The sequence below is a fragment of the Mus caroli genome, unplaced genomic scaffold, assembly GCF_978045245.1.
Source record: "Mus caroli unplaced genomic scaffold, Mus_caroli_1 scaffold_16, whole genome shotgun sequence".
In the NCBI taxonomy this organism is placed as follows: domain Eukaryota; kingdom Metazoa; phylum Chordata; class Mammalia; order Rodentia; family Muridae; genus Mus; species Mus caroli.
Window position 1 is genome coordinate 63,619,552 of NW_028227271.1, and position 21,578 is coordinate 63,641,129.

The 21,578-nt window shown below is 38.3% G+C and overlaps 1 protein-coding gene across 3 annotated transcripts in view; it reads right to left on the minus strand.

Annotated features, from left to right (window-relative positions):
* Window positions 1–21,578, minus strand: part of Zfpm2 (zinc finger protein, FOG family member 2) — a 446,087-nt gene that overhangs the window by 203,142 nt on the left and 221,367 nt on the right. For all 3 annotated transcript variants that reach the window (XM_085831847.1, XM_021183129.2, XM_021183128.3), the window contains one exon: window positions 20,996–21,114. In XM_085831847.1, coding sequence (XP_085687973.1) covers window positions 20,996–21,114 — 119 coding nt within the window. The remainder of the gene's footprint in view (window positions 1–20,995; window positions 21,115–21,578) is intronic.

Here is a 21,578-nt window from a genome sequence, read left to right on the forward strand (position 1 = left end):
CGAAGAAGGGTATCTTTTAGATCATAGTACTTTTTATACTTACAACATCATTCAAAACACCTTTTCTCCTTCAGCTATTTCAGATGTCATTACACTTCATTTAATATGTAGTGACTAGAAAATGCTCGAAGAGTGCCCTCCAATTTCATAAATAAGAACACACAGAATGACTACACACTTGATCCTGATTTAAGATCAGATTTTAATGGAATAATGAGCAGTATAAATATCAGTGGAAGCTCCTAAGGGCTTTTAAGACTGGTAGAGTGAAGAAGGTGTTCTCTTTATCAGTTTGCTAGTATTTGAGGTACAGTAGTCCTACTAAAGCATAAAGAAACGCAGCTCCAAGCCAAGCAAGTCTGGCAAGCAGCTTTTTCATAGAGCAGATTGCTTTATTCCCATGTTACGTGATAGAAGGACCACTTCATTATCAACATATCAGTGACATAGCTTGCTTTCCTTGTGAAGTAGCCATTGAATCGAATACCTTACCACTTCAGGTTCACTAGAATTTTTTTCTTTATATTGTTTTTCTCTTTCTTTTTTTTTCTTTTCTGTTTTTGTTACTTAATTATATCATTTCCAATTAGTTACCATGGCTTGTGCTGATTTGGAAATGAGTCACATCTGCAGAATGGAAGCAAATTACTTTGAAACTTTTAAGTGTTCCACGCATTATGAATATTCTGCATTGTCTGATGCTAAACGAGAAAATCATCTCAGATTACAATGCATTTAAAGAAAAGTTGTGGGAGAAACAATACAGTAAAATGAGGTAAAAGGAGATTAGATTGTAGTAATTGATTAGTGAAAATTTACTCTACTTTTTCTCGTTTCCCCTGATTTTGTTCCCTTTGACTTTAAGATAAGTGCCTACAGGCTGGAAAAAGATAGCTCTGAAAACTATCAGTTAAGAGACACTAACTCGGTAGACGGCCTGCTCCTCCCAGTGCTGTCACCAGCTGATACACATGTGCTTCTCATTTCAAGGTCCCCAGCATGTAAGGGCACCCAACAAGCCCAGTGGGTACCCATTTGTGCTCTACAGCTTGAGTGCTGTGTAAGCTCTGTTGCAAATTCCAAGCCTACTTTACAACACTAACAAGGTTAAAAAACATTTTATTTTATTAGTCTAGTGATAAATACTAAAGATGAGACTCTGATGGTCATGATATGCTACAGAAGAGGCACAATAAGAAGAAATAAAAATAGAAAATCAAATATAGCTGACCTTCAACATCTATAGAAGATATGTTCAAGAGACCCCCCATACAAATCCACACTTATTTATGTACCTTAAATTAAACGGCACAGTAAAAGAATGGAACCTGCACACATACTCCTATAACTGTTAGATTGCTTGTGACACTTTCTTCAAAGAAAAATGTTATTTAAATAATTATGTAGTGTTTTTTAAGCAATAGTAACAAAATAAAAAGCTTGGGCACCTTCAGTTTAGTTGCAAATTTTTCCCAAATGTTTATGATTCTCTGTTATTTGGACATTATATTATATGGAAGTTATCGATTCAACATTTGGATTGTGAAAGAGGACCCTGTGTTATAGCATGCTCTTTGCAATTTCTCATATTTCTTTTCTCTTCAGCAAGTCTGTCACATTAGTCTGAGTCTTTTAAAAATATTCTAAGTGTCACGACTATGACTATGGACAATGTTTTATGTATTCGAGTTTGAGTATATGTGAATATGTGCACACCCATATGAGTGTGTGGGTGTGTGTGCATGTGCGTGTGTGTGTGTGTGTGTGTGTGTGTGTGTGTCCAGAAGAGGGGGAGAGATCCTTCGTAGCTGGAGTTACAGATGTTTTTCGTATGCCCAGTGTGGGTGGGTACTGGGAACAAATCTGAAAGCTTTCTTAACAGCTGAGTGATCTCTCTGTCACCTATAAACACTTTTTTGTCCAACATGTTTATGTGTCTAATTTCTCTACATTTGTTTAAGCTTATATTTTAGTGCACCTACTATAGTTTATGATAACTTCGGAGTATTTCCTTGGGCTGTAGGCTAAAACAATTATCAAAAAACATATCAAAATATTGCTTTTCATTATATTGTTAACTTGTGACAGGAAATATTGAAAGTTTATATATCTTTCAACAACTGAGGTATTTTTTGTGAGACTATTTTTTTTAAGAAAGGATAAAAACAGTAAAGTACAATTATTAACATAATATATTTTACATGCTTAAAATATTAAAAATATTCATTATGTATGGGTGTGCATGCTTCCATCCATGTGGTTCGTTTAAAGCAATAGATAAAAGTGATGGATAGGATTCAGATATATTTAATAACCATACAAGATGTAATTCTGTCTGATGAGAATTCAGACCTCTGTGCCCCTACATTTTAGCAGAGGTCCTGATTATAGGACATAATAAATACCAAGTCAAGCTTTCCTTTATGAGTCTTATCACAGTTATCTAACATAGAAAAAAGAATAGATTTTACTTATTTAACCACAGGTCACTGCAGCAAGCAGTGACTACAATAATAATTGTGAAAAATGAACATAATAGTTTGACTCACCTATGATTTCACTGCAAAAATGTTACAAGTAGCATAGCACTGTGCAGGCACAGCGAGTAATGTATGTGTGGCTGGGGCTGGGGGTTGGAGGGTCAGAGAGGGGTAATTAGTTTGCTAGTATAGTTAGATCTGTGTTCCTTTTACCTAGATCCTTGTATAACCAATGGTGAAGGTTTACATAACACTCATTTTAATAGATCTTAAATAACTATGTTGAAGGAAACATAAGCACATAAAGAATGCATAGAATAAATATTATTGTTCATGCAGATCTATCCTTCTAGAGCTTTCACAGGAAGAGAAAATTGGGCTCTGGAAAGACAGCAGTGGATTCGTCTTTCCTCTGCCTTTTGTTTTACAGACAGATGGTATTTTAACCAAAAAGAGTCCGAATTATTGGAAGTAAAACTTAGTTCCACCTCCTGGCTGCAGATGTAGGCCCATAGGACCCTGTCCCAGAAGCTCTGTTGCTTCTGCAGCCTGTGCACTCCTGAGTGGACACACCTTAGAGTCACCAAGAAAATGGAGATCTCCCCTGAGTCCCTGGGTCAGAGCACTCCCTGGAGGCAAGCTCTCCTCTGGCAGGGAAGGTGCACAGAGGACTGAGGATCAGCTCCACCTCCTTGCTGCAGATGTAGGCTCATAGGAGCCTGTCCCAGAAGTTCTGTTGCTTCTGTGCCCTGTGTTTTCCTGAGCAGACCAACCTTAGAGAGACATTAGAGAAAATGGCAACAGGACCCTGACATAGCTGTCTCCTGAGAGGCTCTGCCAGTGCCTGACAAATACAGAAGTGGATGCTCACAGCCATCCATTGGACTGAGCACAGAGTCCCCAAATGAAGGAGGTAGAGAAAGTACCCAATGAGCTGAAAGGTTTTGCAGCCCCATAAAAGGAACAATATGAACCAATTCATACCCTCAGAGCTCCCTGGGACTAAGCCACCAATCAAAGAAAACACATGGTGGGACTCATGGCTCTAGCTATATATGTAGCAGAGGATGGTCTAGTTGGACATCAATGGGAGGAGAGGCCGTTGGTCCTGTGAAGGTTCTATGCCCCAATATAAGGGAATTCCAGGAACAGGAAGCAGGAGTGGGTGGGTTAGGGAACAGGGAGAGAGGGGAGGGAATAGGAGATTTTCAGAGGGGAAACTAGGAAAGGGGATATCATTTGAAACGTAAATATAGAAAATATCTAATAAAAAATAATAATAAAAAACCCTCATCAATGGGTATTTGAGTTGAATCCAGAAAAGCTGTCCCAGACAGCCTCAACATAGGGAATAAAGATTTTCACCTCCACGTGAACACTGATAAATTCAGGGTATCACTCCATGAGGTAACTGCCTATCCCTTGTCTACCTGACGACAATTCTGATTGTCCTTTTTTGTATCTTTATTCATAAACCAGATCTATAACAGAATAAATGAAAGAAAGTGATATCAGCATCTATGTTCCTGAAGATGCTTGAAGATAAGAGCATGCTAATTTAATATCACTTTCTACTAAATTCTCCTATAAATGTTGTTATTATGTTCTATAAAATACTGCGTCTATGATGCTGGAGCATCATATGATGGTATATTTTTCCTTTATTGTTGGGGGTGGTTTTCTGTTAGCAGCCAGCAAACAGCAGCTCTCCCTCTAGAGCTTGCTGGAATTCTCTGAGCTGTATGAGTTATTTTTGAAACATTTAATGTGTACTTTTTAAATCCAGAGCAAAAAAAAGTTCTACATTTGTCCTCTTTCAAAAATCCCAATAAATAACAAAGGTACATTTAGGCTCCAAAAAAGATTAACTGAACCATATGGGTGTCCAAAAGCCTGCCAAAATGGAATCAGCATTATAAATGATAGCATCATATTTCATTTAGCTATAAAATGAGAACCTACAGTACATAAAACACAGTGGTCACTTATTCAGAGTCCATGAGACCACGATAGCAATGGCTGAAAACTTTCTCTGCAGATTAAAAGTGACCTCATATGTCCCTGGATCCCTGGAAGGGAGGGGGGGGGGGAAGAAGAGGAGGGGAGGGAAAGAGGGAGACAGAGACAGAGACAGAGACAGAGAGACCTTTATTTCTGTCATTTCCGCTAGATTAACTAATCAAAGATTATGGAGCAAATGACTTAAAACAGCACCTTGAACCTTGGCCCCTTTGACTGTCACAGAATTTTTACCATCAAAATAGTTTATTAGCAAAGCCTCAAGAAGCAGCACAAGGCTTGGCTTGGAACACTTGGGATCCCATTAAAGGCCTCTGCTGTATTCCATGGCTTGTCTAGTCCAAAACAGCACACTCTACCCCCACAGAGTCTCTCTAAAGCCATCCAGAATCCTCTTTTCCCTTATCACACTGATACAGACCGGCCTCATCCTCAGAGCCTTCTTACAGGGGCTTCAACAATTGGGAGAAAAGGGGAGCACAGAATTGCTCATTGTTTCCTCTCACAAAACCCTGCCACGGGGCACAGATTAACGCCAAAAAATAGATGGCAGCAACCAAGGAGGAACATTTTTCAGATTGCCTCCATGTGATTCATGAAGTAATAGCAGGAGCCACTGTTTGACTTTCATCCGGTGCTTGCCTCCTTCGCCCCTTCTCCTGGAGTATTAACAGATGGGGTGTTGCATGTCTCTCTCCTTCTGTGGGTGTCAATGGGCAGCTTTCTTTTTTTAAGTTCTAAAAGAATGTAACACTTCAATATGAGTGAAACTGCCCAGGTTTCTTTGTTGAAATGTTCAGAAAAAAAGACCAAATTTCTTTGCCATGTCTGAACGTGGTCAGAATGCAAATCCTACCATTTTGTCATTGTTGTTCTTCCTGAAGAAGATTAATTCTGTATGCAGTCAGGTTATGACAATCATATTAGCTTCCATGGGGACATCACTGAGTACCATTAGCTGGATGTTAATGTGCCTGAGTGGCTCCAGGTTCCAAGAAAAGTCCCCATACCTGGGACTCAAAACAGAGTAGCAGGAACTAGGCAGTGGTGGCACATGCCTTTATTTGATTGATTGATTTCTTATTAGATATTTTCTTTATTTACATTTCAAATGCTACCCCAAAAGTTCCCTATACCCTCCCCCTGCTCTGCTCCCCTACCCACCCACTCCCACTTATTGGCCCTTGCGTTCCCCTGTACTGGGGCATATAAAGTTTGCAATACCAAGGGGCCTCTCTTCCCAATGATGGCTGACTCGGCCATCTTCTGCTACATATCCAGCTAGAGACACGAGCTCTGGGGGGGCACGCCTTTAATCCCAGCACTTGGGAGGCAGAGGCAGGCAGATTTCTGAGATCGAGGCCAGCCTGGTCTACAGAGTGAGTTTCAGGACAGCCAGGGCTATTCAGAGAAACCCTGCCTCCAAAAACAAAAAACAAAAAACCAAACAAAAACAAAAACAAAAAACAAAACAAAACAAAAACCAACAGAGTAGCGGAGACTTGATTAGCTAATCTAGGTCAAATGACAAAGATCAGGACACATACACAAACACACACACACAGAGTGGGGGAGAGGGGGAGAGAGAGGAAGGGGAGAGGACAAATAGGAAGAAATAAAAACAGACAAATATATAGAGATGGAGAGACAGAGAGATAGACGGAGTCAGAGACAGAGAGAATGACCATAGGAGGGATTGCTGCTCCCAGGCTTCTGTGTGCAGAGCATTGATGAGCCAGTGCTGTATGTTTGACTTCTTAATTCACCTGTGGATTGCCTCTGCTCGTTTGTGTTCGGTACCATTTCTCTTCACTGTAACATGGACTTTTCTATCTGAACCATGATGGCAATATTTGCCTTTTTCTATACTGAGCTCTACAACTCCATAAATAATAAAATATTAAGTTAAGATTTTAGAATACAAACCTACCTCAATAATAAACCATACAGGGTAAATTTGTTTTTCCAGTTCTTAGATATCCCCAATCACACTCTTGAGAAATGAGTTCTAAAGCATAAATTCCCTGGGTTTGGTGGTTCTTTACGGGATGGATCCCTGGGTGAGGCCGTCTCTGGATGGTCCTTCCTTCAGTCTCAGCTCCACACTTTGTCTCTGTAACTCCTTCCATGGATATTTTGTTCCCCATTCTAAGAAGGAGTGAACTATCCACACCTTGGTTTTCCTTCTTCTTGAGATTCATGAGTTTTGCAAATTGTATCTTGGGTATTCTAAGTTTCTGGGCTAATATCCTCTTGTCAGTAAGTGCATATCACATGTGTTCTTTTGTGATTGGGTTACCTCACTCAGGATGATATACTCCAGATCTATCTATTTGCCTAAGAATTTCATAAATTCATTGTTTTGAATAGCTGAGTAGTGTAAATGTATTGTGTAAATGTACCACATTTTCTGTGTCTATTCCTCTGTTGAGGGACATCTGGGAACTTTCTAGCTTCTAGCTAATATAAATAAGGCTGCTATAAACATAGTGGAGCATGTGTCCTTATTACAAGTTGGAACATCTGATGGGTATATGCCCAGGAGAGGTATTGCTGGATCTTCCAGTAGAACTATGTCCAATTTTCTAAAGAACTGCCAAACTGATTCCCAGAGTGGTTGTACCAGCTTGCAATCCCACCAGCAATGGAGGAGTGTTTCTCTTTCTCCACATCCTCACCAGCATCTGGTGTCACCTGAATTTTTGATTCTAGCCATTCTGACTGGTGTGAGGTGGAATCTGAAGGTTGTTTTTGATTTGCATTTCCCTGATGATTAATGATTGCTGACAGGACCCTGATATAGCTCTCTCTTGTGAGGTTATGACAGTGCCTGGCAAATACAGAAGTGCTCACAGTCATCTATTGGATGGAACACAGGGTCTCCAGTGAAGGAGCTAGAGAAAATATCCAAGGAGCTGAAGGGGTCTGCACCCCTATAGGAGGAACAACAATATGAACTAACTAGTACCTCTAGAGCTCCTGTCTCTAGCTGCATATGTAGCAGAGGATGGCCTAGTTGGCCATCAATGGGAGGAGAGGCCCTTGGTCTTGCGAAGATTCTATGCCCCAGTATAGGGGAATGCAAGGGCCAGGAAGTGGGAGTGGGTGGGTTGGGGAGCAGGGAGATGGGGAGGGTATAAGGGATTTTCAGAGAGGAAACTAGGAAAGGGGATAGCATTTGAAATCTAAATGAAGAAAACATCATAAAAAAAAGCATAACTTCCCACTAAAAGGAAACACAACAACGTCAAGATAATTCAAAAGAGTACTTTGGACTTGATTTGAGCTTGACTGCTCAACCTTTCTCTTTATATAATTGTGTGTTTTTATCCTCTGATTCTGCTTTGATTGTCTACTTAGATTCTAAATGTTGAAAATATATACCTTTTCCCTTTTTAAAGTTGTATTTTTAAAGTCTCACAAGAGTCACAGTTACCAATGAATAACTGATGACCATGTATGTACAAATTAATATCAGCATATACACAAAGAAATGCATGCATAGGATGAGAGTTAAAGCTCGCAGCTAACTAACTTCAGGCAGAGGACAGAAGTGGAGAGGGCTGCATGTACTCCGTGTAGCACTAAAGGGATGAAGAATCAATTCGCTAGTCACAGCTATAATAAAAAAGTAATGCAGATTCATATCGCATTACAAGTTGTATACATTTCAAATTGACTAAATGCATTTAATTTTATATCATTTTAAAGTAACTGTATGATGTAAGTCTGCTGTAATAACTCTTTTTTATAAAGGAGAAAACTGGGAGGGTATAGGATTACATCCAATTGAACTCAACTTTGAGGAATAACAGGCAAGACTAGAATCAGGCTATTCTAACCTCATCATGAGCACTTTCCCATATATTCTGTCAAATGTTTGATGAATACAGCATTTTAGTATATGCTTCTCAAATGCCCAGAGAAGATATGACCAAGAAAACTACTTTGGATTTCTAATTCCAATAACATGTTGTCTAAATTATGCTTCATATATAACTTTGTTTCTATATTTTAAGTGTGTGTGTGTGTGTGTGTGTGTGTGTGTGTGTGTGTGTGTGTGCGCGCGCGCGTGACATATGTTCCAGCTCTCTGGTAAGCCAGAAGAGGATACTGGGTTATCCAGAACTGGAGTTACTTATGGTTGTGAGCTGCCCATGTTGGTGCTGGAACTGAGCTTGAACCTTCTGGAAGAGGAGCCAGTGTTCCCACATACAAAAGCACCATCCCAGCTCCTGCATTTTATACTCAGCTTGTTCCATCTGCAGAATTAATATCTACAGAAAGGAGCTACTGATTCCCTAGGAATATCATATTTACCTACATAAATAACAGCAAACTCTATCTCATTTTCAAAAGTGTTTTTAACTAAAAAATGTTTGATTTTGTTTATGACACCTGTAAGACATAATCTCTTTTCTTCTGTTTAAATTACTTGAATTTTTTTAATGATTTTTTTTCCTATTGTTCCTATGTTTTGAAACTTCTTCTCTAGACAGAGGTCAAGTAAGTACTAACTCAAATTGCCTTCTATAGCAAACAGCCTCTAAGATATCCAGAGATGCCTTCTTTTCAGTTGCAAGCTCTGGATTAACTCACTCCCCTTCAGAGTGTCTAGACCTAAGGAACAGACATTAGCAAAATGATGAGCTGTCCATCTTAAGGTTAGGTACAAATGTCCTGAGCTTCTGCCTTGGACCCTTTCCTTGCTGTCTCATTCTCCTGTCCTTGTAAACACAGTGGCCATGTGGTGAGCTGCCCTGTGAGATGCTTGCTCACTAGCTCAGGCACTGAATAAGGAGCCACTCCAGTGAGCTAGTAGCAAAATCCTCCACTAGTTGCACCTTCAAATGACACCAAAGAATTGGTCACTTGTCACTCTGATTGCAGGCTTGTGAGAGTCACTATGCCAGTGACACAAAGTAATCAGAAACAGTATTGGAGAAAAAAAATATAAGAAAAATAAACAAATACATAGATCACAGGTCTACATATACATTCTCATTCATGTTCTTTAAGTTCTTTTAAATTTGGGAATTGCCAATAGATGTTTAGTGAATTATGTGTCATACAACCAAACATAATACATAAAATGTTGATATATATATATCAACATTTAACTTAAAACCTTAAGGATAGTGAGATGAATCAGCAGGAGAAGGTACTTACAGATAAGTCTCATGGCCAGAGCTCATTCCAATACATATATAATATAGTTCATCAACAGGATGACCATATACTAGAAGTAGTTGATTGATCTACTAATACAAGGAAGTGACTCAGTCAATAACATCTGAAAAGTAGGAAGAGTCAACCACTTTAATGCTATGTTTAACTCTTAACCTAACCCAGGATCTTGTGTTTAATTCTTATTTCCTCTAAACGAAATAATATGTAATAGCACTGGGAATATAAAAAATATTAGAAATATGCAAACAGAGTTGAATTTATCTGGGCCAATAATTTTTGTGGGAAACACTGAATTCAGTAAAAGTAAAAAATTTAAACTCAACATTTAACTTAAAACCTTAAGGATAGTGAGATGAATCAGCAGGAGAAGGTACTTACAGATAAGTCTCATGGCCAGAGCTCATTCCAATGGAGCCACATGGCTGAGAGAACAAAGACCCCAAAATTGTCCTCCCATCTCCTGACAAGTGCTTCATTGCACATGTGCACACACAATGAATAAAGTATACTGTGAGAAGTATACGTACATACAAAGTTTGAAAAGTAAAACATTAACCCCCAAAGAAGAATTGGTCAATTATTGCTGTATACAAATTTCTAAATGTACTTGATTAAAATCTATGTTGTTTTTATCTTATAAGTGTCCTGAAGATGTTTGCCTCTGGAATATCATGCCTTATCACCACAGTTCTTTGTAGGAGTGGTGTGGACAGAGTCACAAACACACCTCTGTTGGATAAGCTTTATGTGATAACAAAGACAGTCCATACTAGGAGACAGATGCAGCTTAAGTGTACTACCTTATTCAGGCCACCTTGGGATTTCCTAGTGGTCAGTCAGATTAAAAGCAGAGCCTAGTGTGTTAAAAGGTTTAGAGGGAATTATTCTCGTAATAATTTCAATTTTGAAACCTAACTGAAGGACTACAGAACACTTTTCTATTTTCTCACAGGTACCATTTTCCAATTGCTGAACACATACTAAGTTAATACCACTGCTGAATCCTCACGACTCAGAGAGACATCTGTTGTCACCATGCAGAAGTCAGGTAAACGATCATTGCTAAACTAACTGTTTTAAAATATGTAAAATTGGAATCCTTTCAAAATCAAGGAGAAATAAGTGCAAATACATTCTAGCTATATAAAGGGTACAACACAATTTTATCTAACTTTTCATATAAACACCCCTCAAAAGATCTCATCTTTACTTTTTGCTTCAAAAATCTACTATTTTTTTTTAAATCTACATTCTTTAATTTAAGTCATGAAGACAACAGAGTGTACTTTTTAAACCACTTCCTCAACATGTAGAAAGATAAAAGCCTTTCTCCAGGTAGTCAGGTCCTTGTACTTTTACCTCTTCACTGTCCAGACCTACATAATGATGACATGTGGCATACTGAGAAAGTACAGTAACAGTGACATCTGCAATAGGAACATTCATGTACGCAGCCCTAGTGCATGAAACAAAGGAGCAGTGCACATGAGAGCTCCCGGTGTAAGCCAGCCTTCATCCCTCATGCCTGAACTCAAGGAGGTAGGGCTTGCCATCACCCTTAGCTTCAGACATAGACTTCCAGTGCAGCCTCTGTGATCACACTGTCATGATGTGAACAGCTCATCCTTCGAGATATTAATAATCTCAGCAGGATAACACTTACACATGTATCTCAGTAACCTTATGAGATTATCTTCAATAAAAACTCTTCTTAGGTTTTAGAAAAATACAAGCAATTTTAAATGAAGAGGGAAGAGTAGTTTTTGTAAAGTATACATTAAATAGTCTGAGTCATGCATCATACCATAAGTAGAAAAACATGTTAAAATTTCAGGTTGTGAAGCCAGACGTGTTGGTATATACTTATAACATCAACATTAGGGAAACTGAGTCAGGATAAATGTAAAATAAGAATCTAAAAGTTAATTAGGCCACATGATGAGTTTGAGTTAGGCATGAACTCTATGAGGCAGTATGCCTCTGTGTGTGTGTGTGTGTGTGTGTGTGTGTGTGTGTAAAACCACAAACTATGAATAAATAATGGTGAATTTTGGCAACAAATTCTCATATTTAAGAAATTCTCAGTCAAAACTTAAAGAACTCAGAAATACTATCATCACAAGGAAATCATGTCAAAAGAAAATAAAGGTAAACACATAGTTTAGGTACACTTAAAAACTGTATTTTGGAGACAGGTAATAGTTATCAGAAAGGGCATAAATTCTGTTTCCAGTCTGAGGTTACTACCTCCGAAGATGATCTAATTCCACCTGTTGTCAACATCAGAATGGTGCCCTTGTTACAACAGAACTGCTCCCTCCATAACTAGACATATGATTAACCTAGCTTTTTACAGGATTCTAAAACCATTCTTTGATGTTTTAGTTTATTACTTTCAGGTATATGTTTTATAGGCTATCTTTAATTTCTGGGGCTTTTGTACCCCTTTTCTCTTTTGAGCACGTTGCATTCTTCTCTTAAAAACATAAAACAAAACTATTCTCATTCTAGTTTGAAAATATGTCATTACCCAAGGCTCTGACACATTAATTGTCCTCTTTCATGTCTTCCTGGGCAGCTTCCCTGTCCAACCACTTTCCATTATTCCCCGCATAGCTGATACAGAGAAGAGAAGCCAGGATCTTGCCCTCCCTATGAGACAAACCTACAACCTCCATCAATAATGTATTTCCCCAATGGTTCCCAAGAGGAAGAGGGTACAATTAAAAAGGTCACAAGTCAGTGCTCTAATAGAACCTAAGGGCACCCTTGAATGAAGCTGGCTCAAGCCCAATTAGTGGAATCAGTCCATTTGTCTTCTCTTGGAACAACCCTGTTCTTATGGTTCCCATCAATTCAGTATAAATCTGACTGATCTTATCCAAGAAGTTAATAGAAAATGGCTCACAGTGGGAGACTGCCACCTCAGTTTCCAAGCAGAGACAGATGGAATTTCCCAGATGGTTTGTCACTGGAAAGTGAGATGCTGGATGTGACTTCACAGAGAGCATGGTGGAACAGAACACCTTCTTGGCCTGTTCCCATGTCATAGTGAGGGATAAGACTGATTCTGTTGTAAATAGATCTTAATTGCCTCCATGGCAGAGCAGTTCCTTTCTCCTACCTCAAAGGGTTGCAGTTCATCTACATCTATCAGGAAATCATCAGGAACATATTTCCCTTGTGTGTGCAAAGTTTAGAAATAGGTGTAGTTACCCTGTTATTCTGAAACTTCATGGAAAGAAGATCTACACAAATAAAATTGGCAAAAGAGTACATCTACTGTGGTAACAACTACTAAGTTGGGCAGATGAGGCAGATCTATAGCATATGTAGAAATAAATAAATGTTCTAGTCCTGAATAAGAAGGGATCACGATTCCCTGCTCCTAAGGAAAAAAAAGGAGAGGATCTCTTATTTAAAGCTTATTTTTCTCCTATATATAAGCTAGCCATTGGCACTACAAGGATATAAATATAAAAATTAGATAAGAAGTTTGGTGATAGGGCAAGTAAACAATGAGGACAGGATCCTAATCCTAGCAATGAAAAAGCAAAGTGGAAATCCTCAGAAGAGGTTATCTATTGCAGAATGGAGAATTCAAGGAAAGTTTATATCAGAGGCAACCTTGAACAGAGCAAGGAAATGACTGAAACAAGGAAGAGGAGAAAGAGAGGAAACTGAAGATTTCAACCTCATTAAGAAAGAACAGCCAGATGCCTAGGTATGGGAGGAAACAATATCTACCCTGCCAGGAGCCCTGAGGCAGTTCACAGGAATGGGAGTCTCTGTTAGAAAAACAATCCATGTGGCAAAGGTAGAAACCATGAAGACCTGCTTAGGCTTTATCAGTTTAATTCTTCGTGCACTTTAGGATTTGAAGCATAGACTTAAGGGATTCTGCGATTCAGGGTATACTGTGGTCTAGATTTTTAAATGATGAGAAAGACAGGAGACAGAAAGAGTGACCGAAAGAACAAGGTGATAAACCAGAGGCATGTGAGGGAGGTGTAAGCTAAAGCATTGTCATAGGGTCAGGAAGAAAGGGATGGCAATGTGTACAGAGGATGTGAACACTGGAAAATGAATGTACAATGTGTACACTGGAAATAGAGAACTGACTCTAATGTAGAGAGATAGGATGGGATGTGGTTCCTGAGAGAAATAAAAAGAAGTGGAATGGGATACTATAGGTGAGCAAGCATTTGAGATTCCAGAAAGGGAGCAATGCAAAAAGATGAAGGAGGGGACTGTCTGGCAGAGTCAGGGAGGGGGCTGCCAAGCTGAGATCACAGGTGACTGAAAGCAGGAAGCCAGTGAGAAGGGCAGAAAAACCATCTGCAAAGACTGAACTAAACATGGCTCATGACTACTGAATTGGAGGAATTTAGTGGGAAAGGCTAGTAGAAAAGGCACATCAAGTAGTGGAGATATGCTATATTCGAGAAAGCTCAAAAAAAAAAAAAAGCCAAGGTTAGGGATTTCTGTTTAAATGTCATTTGTAAATTAGTAGCTGGAGCTTTACAAGTAGCTATGCTCCCTGAGGCACTGGGAACAGAGGGAGAAGAGAAGAAAGGCCAGAAGTGTTTTGGGAAACATGCACAGTTAAATTAAAAAGAGCCAAGGCTCTGAGAGAAGCAGGAATGTCTAGCAATACTGAGCTCTGATGCAAATGAATAGTAAAAAGGATGCTATCATTCACAATGTCAGTATCACCTCCCATTCCCCTGAAAAGCATTTATTGAATGCCTATTATGTGCCAATGGTAGAGGTCCAAATGGAATAATTCAATAATAATATTGAATAATAAGATTCAATAAATCTCAGTTCTCTAGATTCAAAAGTTGAATTTGAATACTGCTTTCAAGCTTAGTTTGCTAATGTATCTATTTTTAGATTTATTGATTTTATTACATATTGTGTATGTGTGTTCTGCATGCATCTATATCTGTACACTATGTGGGTGCCTGGTGCTCACAGAGGTGTTGAGTCTCCTGGGACGGGAGTTCCATATTGTCAGCCCCTCTGTGGGTGTTAGGAACTAAATCCAGGCCCTTTGCAAGGGCAATAAGCACTCTTAACCTCTGAGGAGAATCTCCACCCTTAATCACTTTATCTTAAAGGGAGCCTGCATATAGCTTTTCCAAAAGCTTACTCCAAGAGTGACTCAAGTGTAATTAGTTTATTTGGGGAAGTTATCTCAGAAAAACTCCAGCAGGAATGTGTAAAGCTTGGCTGGATATGAAAAGAGGCTCCCTCCTAAAAGACACATTGTTAAACTAAATGGAAACCAGTTTCATTGACACATTTCTGAGAACAGTATGGATGAAAGCTCACATTCCATAGAGAAACGAAGAACCATGTTTTTCTCCCAGTCAACTTGTGTTTATTACTCATGGAAAACTGTCATTCAGAACACAAAATCTCTAAGAATTTCAGTTTGCCTGGTCGGATTGGAACTTGCTCCTGGGCTGCAGAGTGTCCACCGATAAACAAACAAAAACAAACCAGAAAACAAAAACAAGATGAATATTTCCAGTAAGCAACCACTTTTGCTATAGCCATGATTGCTGGAGAGATACAGGAATGGCTATGTTTACAACAAATGTATGATGGAATGAAGCTAGCAAAGAATGTGGTCAAAATTCAATGTCAGGAGAGAGATGGAACTGGAAAAGAAACGGAGGCATCTGCCAAATGGGATCATAACAGCATGGGTCAAGAATTATTCATTTCTGTGCCAAATTCCTATGATAATGACCACTCTGAAACTTTTATGAAATTTAATGTAAGCATTGTTTTATTATTAGGTCAATACCAGGAACCCTTCAAATATGCATTGCCTATTTGAGGAATTTAATGTCACAAATGAAAACCAAACAATTTTCTATTCTGATTGAGCAGAATGAAATGAGATTTTTTTCTGTCAATTTTCATTTTTTAATTCATCAGGCCATGAGGAGTTTAATATTAAATGGCAATATGGGACTTTGTATATGTATTCTATTTAATTAAGGGTGTACATAGAATGACTCCAGAAGTTGACTGAATACACTCAAATAGCTAGCTGTGGACAGTGAGTGCATTCACAAGCAAGATAGTACAAATGCCACAAAAATTCTAGATACTCAACCTTTTAAATTAGCATTGACCTGTGACGGTACTAGTTACTACCATGTACTAATATTGATGAAAGATTTAGCTTATCACAAAGATCATTGTATTTGGAAGGATATAAAAATTATCAAAGGCATAATACGTACATACTTTCCCTCTTCAGGGCAGATATTGGTCAGAATTTAAAGTGACTTAAAAGACTACTCTGCTGCCAGTCCTTTATATTCTGAATCAATAAAGTCATAAGAAAAAAAATCCTAAGACTTTCAAAAGCACCAATATAAGAAACTACAACACCACTTTATATTATCCAGCAGTGTTGAAGTGAAAGTGTTGGAATTGCTAAGCAATTCTTGAGGTGCATAATGTCACAGACCAGAAAGGAAACTCCCAAGATGTCATAGACTTCCGAAACCCTGAGATTGTTAATACTTTTTTTTTAATTAGATATTTTCTTTATATACACTTCAAATTTCAAAAGCTATCCCGAAAGTTCCCTATACCCTCCCCCGCCCTGCTCCTCTACCCAGTCCTGCTTCTTGGCCCTGGCACTCCTCTGTCCTGGGGCATATAAAGTTTGCAATACCAAGGGGCCTCTCTTCCCAGTGATGGCCAACTAGGCCATCTCTGCTACATATCCAGCTAGAGACACGAGCTCTGGGGGTACTCGTTAGTTCATATTGTTGTTGAACCTATAGGGTTTCAGACCCCTTCAGCTCCTTGGGTACTTTCTCTAGCTCCTCCATTAGGGGCCCTGTGTTCCATCCAATAGATGACTGTGAGCATCCACTTCTGTATTTGCCAGGCACTGGCATAGCCTCATACAAGACAGCTATACCAGGGTCCCTTCATCAAAATCTTGCTGGCTTATGCAATAATGTCTGGGTTTGGTGGCTGATTATGGGATGGATTCCTGGGTGGGGTAGTCTCTGGATAGTCCATCCTTTTGTCTTAGCTCCAAAGTTTGTCTGAAATTAAGCTGTACTACAGAGTAATTGTGATAAAAACTGCATGGTACTGGTACAGTGACAGACAGGTAGATCAATGGAATAGAATTGAAGACCCAGAAATGAATCCACACACCTATGGTCACTTGATCTTTGACAAGGGAGCTAAAACCATCCAGTGGAAAAAAGACAGCATTTTCAAGGCATGGTGCTGGCACAACTGGCAGTTATCATGTAGAAGAATGCGAATTGATCCATTCTTATCTCCTTGTACAAAGCTAAGTACAAAGTCTAAGTACAAAGGCCTCCACATAAAACCAGAGACACTGAAATTAATAGAGAAGAAAGTGGGGAAAAGCCTTGAAGATATGGGCACAGGGGAAAAATTCCTAAACAAAACAGCAATGGCTTGTGCTGTAAGATTGAGAATTGACAAATGAGACCTCATAAAATTGCAAAGCTTCTGTAAGGCAAAAGACACTGTTAATAAGACAAAAAGGCCAACAACAGATGGGGAAAGGATTTTTATCAATGCTAAATCTGATAGGGGACTAATATCCAACATATATAAAGAGATCAAGAAGCTGGACTCCAGAAATTTGAATAACCCCATTAAAAATGAGGTACAGAGCTAAACAAAGAATTCTCACCTGAGGAATACCGAATGGCTGAGAAGCACCTGAAAAAATGTTCAACATCCTTAATCATCAGGGAAATGCAAATCAAATCAACCTTGAGATTCCACCTCACACCAGTCAGAATGGCTAAGATAAAAAATTCAGGTGACAGGAGATGCAGGGGAGGATGTGGAGAAAGAGGAACACTCCTCCATTGCTGGTGGGATTTAAAGCTTGTACAACCACTCTGGAAGTCTGTCTGGAGGTTCCTCAGAAAATTGGACATAATACTACCGGAAGATCCAGCAATCCTCTCCTGGGCATATATCCAGAAGAAGTTTCAACTGGTAATAAGAACATCTGCTCCACTATGTTCAGAGCAGCCTTATTTATAATAGCCAGAAGCTGGAAAGAACCCAGATGTCCCTCAACAGAAGAATGGATACAGAAAATGTGGTACATTTACACAATGGAATACTACTCAGCTATTAAAAACAATGAATTTATGAAATTCTTGGACAAATGGATGGATCTGGAGGATATCATCCTTAGTGAGGTAACTCAATCACAAAAGAAGTCATTAGATATGCACTCACTGATAAGTGGATATTAGCCCAGAAACATAGAACACCCAAGATACAATTTACAAAGCACAAGAAAATCAAGAAGAGGAAATAGCAATAGCCGGATACTTCATTCCTCCTTAGAATAGGGAACAAAATACCCATGAAAGGAGTTACAGAGATGGTTAATTTTATCTGTTAACTCAGAAGATGTTTTAAACCAGAATTGGTGTTTAAATTAATAAATTCTGAACAAAGGAAATAACACCCCATAATATAGGTAGGTTTCATTCAATAAATTAACAGTCTAAATATAACAAGTAGATTGACTATTCCAAGCATGAGAAAAAGACAACCTTCAACTGTACCGAGAACTCTTCTTGATCTTAGTTTAGCAACCCACAATACCAATTTTGGACTTACAAAGCCCTCTTCTTGCCTTGCACAGTCCTTGTAACAAGTCTCTATACTCAGACACATCCTGTTGGTTCTGTTTATATGCAGAATCATAGTCACTTGGCAAAGAGCTACATTTAAAATGTAATGTCTCTAAACACCACAGTCAACAGTGTTACATGTGTAGTCCAGGACAGGCTCTGTGAAGCTCTTAATGTGTTACATTGCAATAGATCCATTTGTACAGGTGACAGGCAAGCACCAGGAACAGATATACGCTGATAATTCATGATTGCTTCTACAGTCTCACAAAATCCTTATAAGCCAAGTGGTATTATTTCTACATTATAGACATTTCTGAGATTGCAACTTGGATTGTGATATTAAATAATTTCCCAGAAGTTAATGATTTAACTTACTAAAGTGTACATCTTTCCCTCTACAATACTTTATTACAGAGATAAGTGTTGTTTTCTCTCGTGTACAGTATACCTGGCCCAATACATGCATTTACAATGCTGTTGCTGCTATTATCAAACCTTTACAGCATGAAGCATCTACCAAGATAAGAGGCTATTGGTAAGAGAAAAATCTATTTATATATTCAGTCCTTTACATTATTCCAAGAATAACCTCTTGTCTAATCAGTTTTTGTGTTTTTTCTATAAAGAGAAGCATGTTTTTTGGAACATCCTATATACACACAAATGCACGGTCTGCAAAGGCTTACCACAGAAGGTGGAATAATATTAACACACTTCAAGATGGAGACTTGAAAGATATAAAAAGGATTTGACATCTGGCATGGTGACTCAATTAATTACTGTGTTGGATTAATTACTGTGTTGAATGCCTGAGCCAACATCATGAGTATTAGGAGAGTAACATTATATTGGTTGGCAAACTAGTTTTAAAGAGTGTTCTAATTCAAATTTGATTCCAAGTTCTGTAATGAAGGGTTAGTAAGCTATATGATTTTGATAAAAAAATTTATCTTCATGTTATGGAAAACATATCAAAGTACTGTCCAAAGTCTAAAGATGCAATAAAATTGCACAAATATTTGACTAATTACAAACTGTTAAGTAGTCTAAGTACCATAGGCAACGTTTTGTCCAAGGTGAAGCAAACAAATTTTTCTTTTACTTTTAAATCGTGCTAAAAATATTCTTTAGATATTCTACTGAAGAGGTAGCATGGAAAGACTTAGACATTCTTGAAAATTTAAAAAACAAACTTAAAAATTCTGGATAGCCAGAATTTTCGTCTTTCTCACCTATAAAACCAAAACCATAAATCCAGACTTATTAGGATGGGTAAGTGAACTCATCAGCCCTCACATTTATATATAGTCTCCTTTGAATAAGCATCCGCTCTGTCCTGGTACTTGCTGAGCAATGATCAGCCTGCTCATGTAGTAGAACAGGTTACATAAAAGCACATAAAGCTTGATTATATTCTGGAAGAGAACATTTTTTTCTAAGGGAAAAATATTTAAAAAGTATACTTTAGTAAAATATCTAAATTCTATAATTAAAAAGGTGTTGCTTACAAATAATTAGAGATCTATACTCTCAAAAGCATAAACTGAATTAGTAAGTCATTTCTGTGGAGAATTATTAGCAAAAGCTGATCTAGTACCACCGAAGATTGAGTTGCCTTACATAGTTGCAAAATTATTGAACCCTTCAAATATAAACTGCATTATTAAAAAAAATTCAATGAGGCACAGCATAGTTTTTGAAATGGTTAAATGTGTTAAAGCCACACATGATGGAAAGAATAAGCAGTTCAACCTTCCAAAGTAGGTTTATTTTGATACATCACTGTTCAAGAGATGGTAAAATATCAGGAAGCTACCATCTTGTGTGTATGCGTATATAATGTGTGTGTGTGTGTGCATAAAGATTAATAGAATATTTCATTTTAATATCGATACGACTTTTATATAATAAGTGGGAAAAACTTCACTAGTTCTTAAATGAACTACAGGTGTCATTTCAATGACAGAAACTATTGACAGGATGTCCAAGAAATGATGAAATATTTTGGTGGCGTCTGGTGGCAGGTTTAAGTATGATTGCTATCTTAGTTTTCAGATGTCAGTCAAGCAGTGCTAGAGAACAAGTAGAAACCTCTAGGTGAGATGGGACACTGGGAAGTCTACCTCTTGCCTTTTGTACCTTTTAGTGGTTTGAGAAATCAGTCATCCATTTAGTAACAAGCAGGAGATTTTTCTGACTTTTCTAAAACTGTGAGCATAATTTAAAATGCTGGCCATAGACTCTTGCCCTTACAGTTCCAGGCAGGATTACAGAAGGACAGCAGAGCTGCATCTTATTGCTTGTGCACACCTACAATTTGTGTCTTCTAACAAATAGAGGTCAATGCACACAGCATTACGTCTGAACAGACTAAGTAAGTCTGGCTAAGCAGATACGGCAGGGGCTAGTAAGTTAACTCACTAGTCAACCATTTGACATGATTAAGTTGTTTCCTTTGGGATTTTTCCTGTAGTAATCAGAGACAAACCACTGGAAAATGATTTGAAACCCATAAAATCAACAAGAATCCAACCATTTTTTCCCCTGAAATGTAACTGGGAAGCAAACAGACAAAAAGATTGACAAATAAGAGTATTCAAACATCTTAGAAGGTCCACATACCAAGGAATTATTGTTCAAGTCCATCTTCCCAGCAAAAGGGCCCCAGGTTGTTCCCACTGGAAGTTGCTGCCGGCTCTGAATCTTCCTTTCTCCATCTCTCTGAAACACTTCTAGCTCTCCTGCAGATGTGAGGACACAGGTGATTAGGACTCTTACAAACATCCTAACAATAACACTGGTTTTGCATTTGCTCTACATATTCAATGTGTTCAGGATTCATATAAAGAGAATTAATTACACTTCCCTGAGAATACTTTCAGGTTCTACCCTTAGGCACTGATGTACATAGCCCCTTCTCCTCATGCCCTCCCCTTGGCTACTGTTCTAAGAGTAAAAGATTTCATCATATCAAGATAGAGAGATATCCTACAGTGTGTTCTATGAAAGCAGAGCAGAACCAAGAATGATCAGCAGTGAGGAATATCAATCCATACCTTAAAGACAGTTTTATAAAAAGAATACCTTGGTGGAAAACAACATTAGATCTTACATGCTAAACTCATGTTTATTCAGAATATGGATATATAATAGTATTTTTTTGACATGTAGAATAACAGACCCACTTCTGAGATTTTCCTCTGAA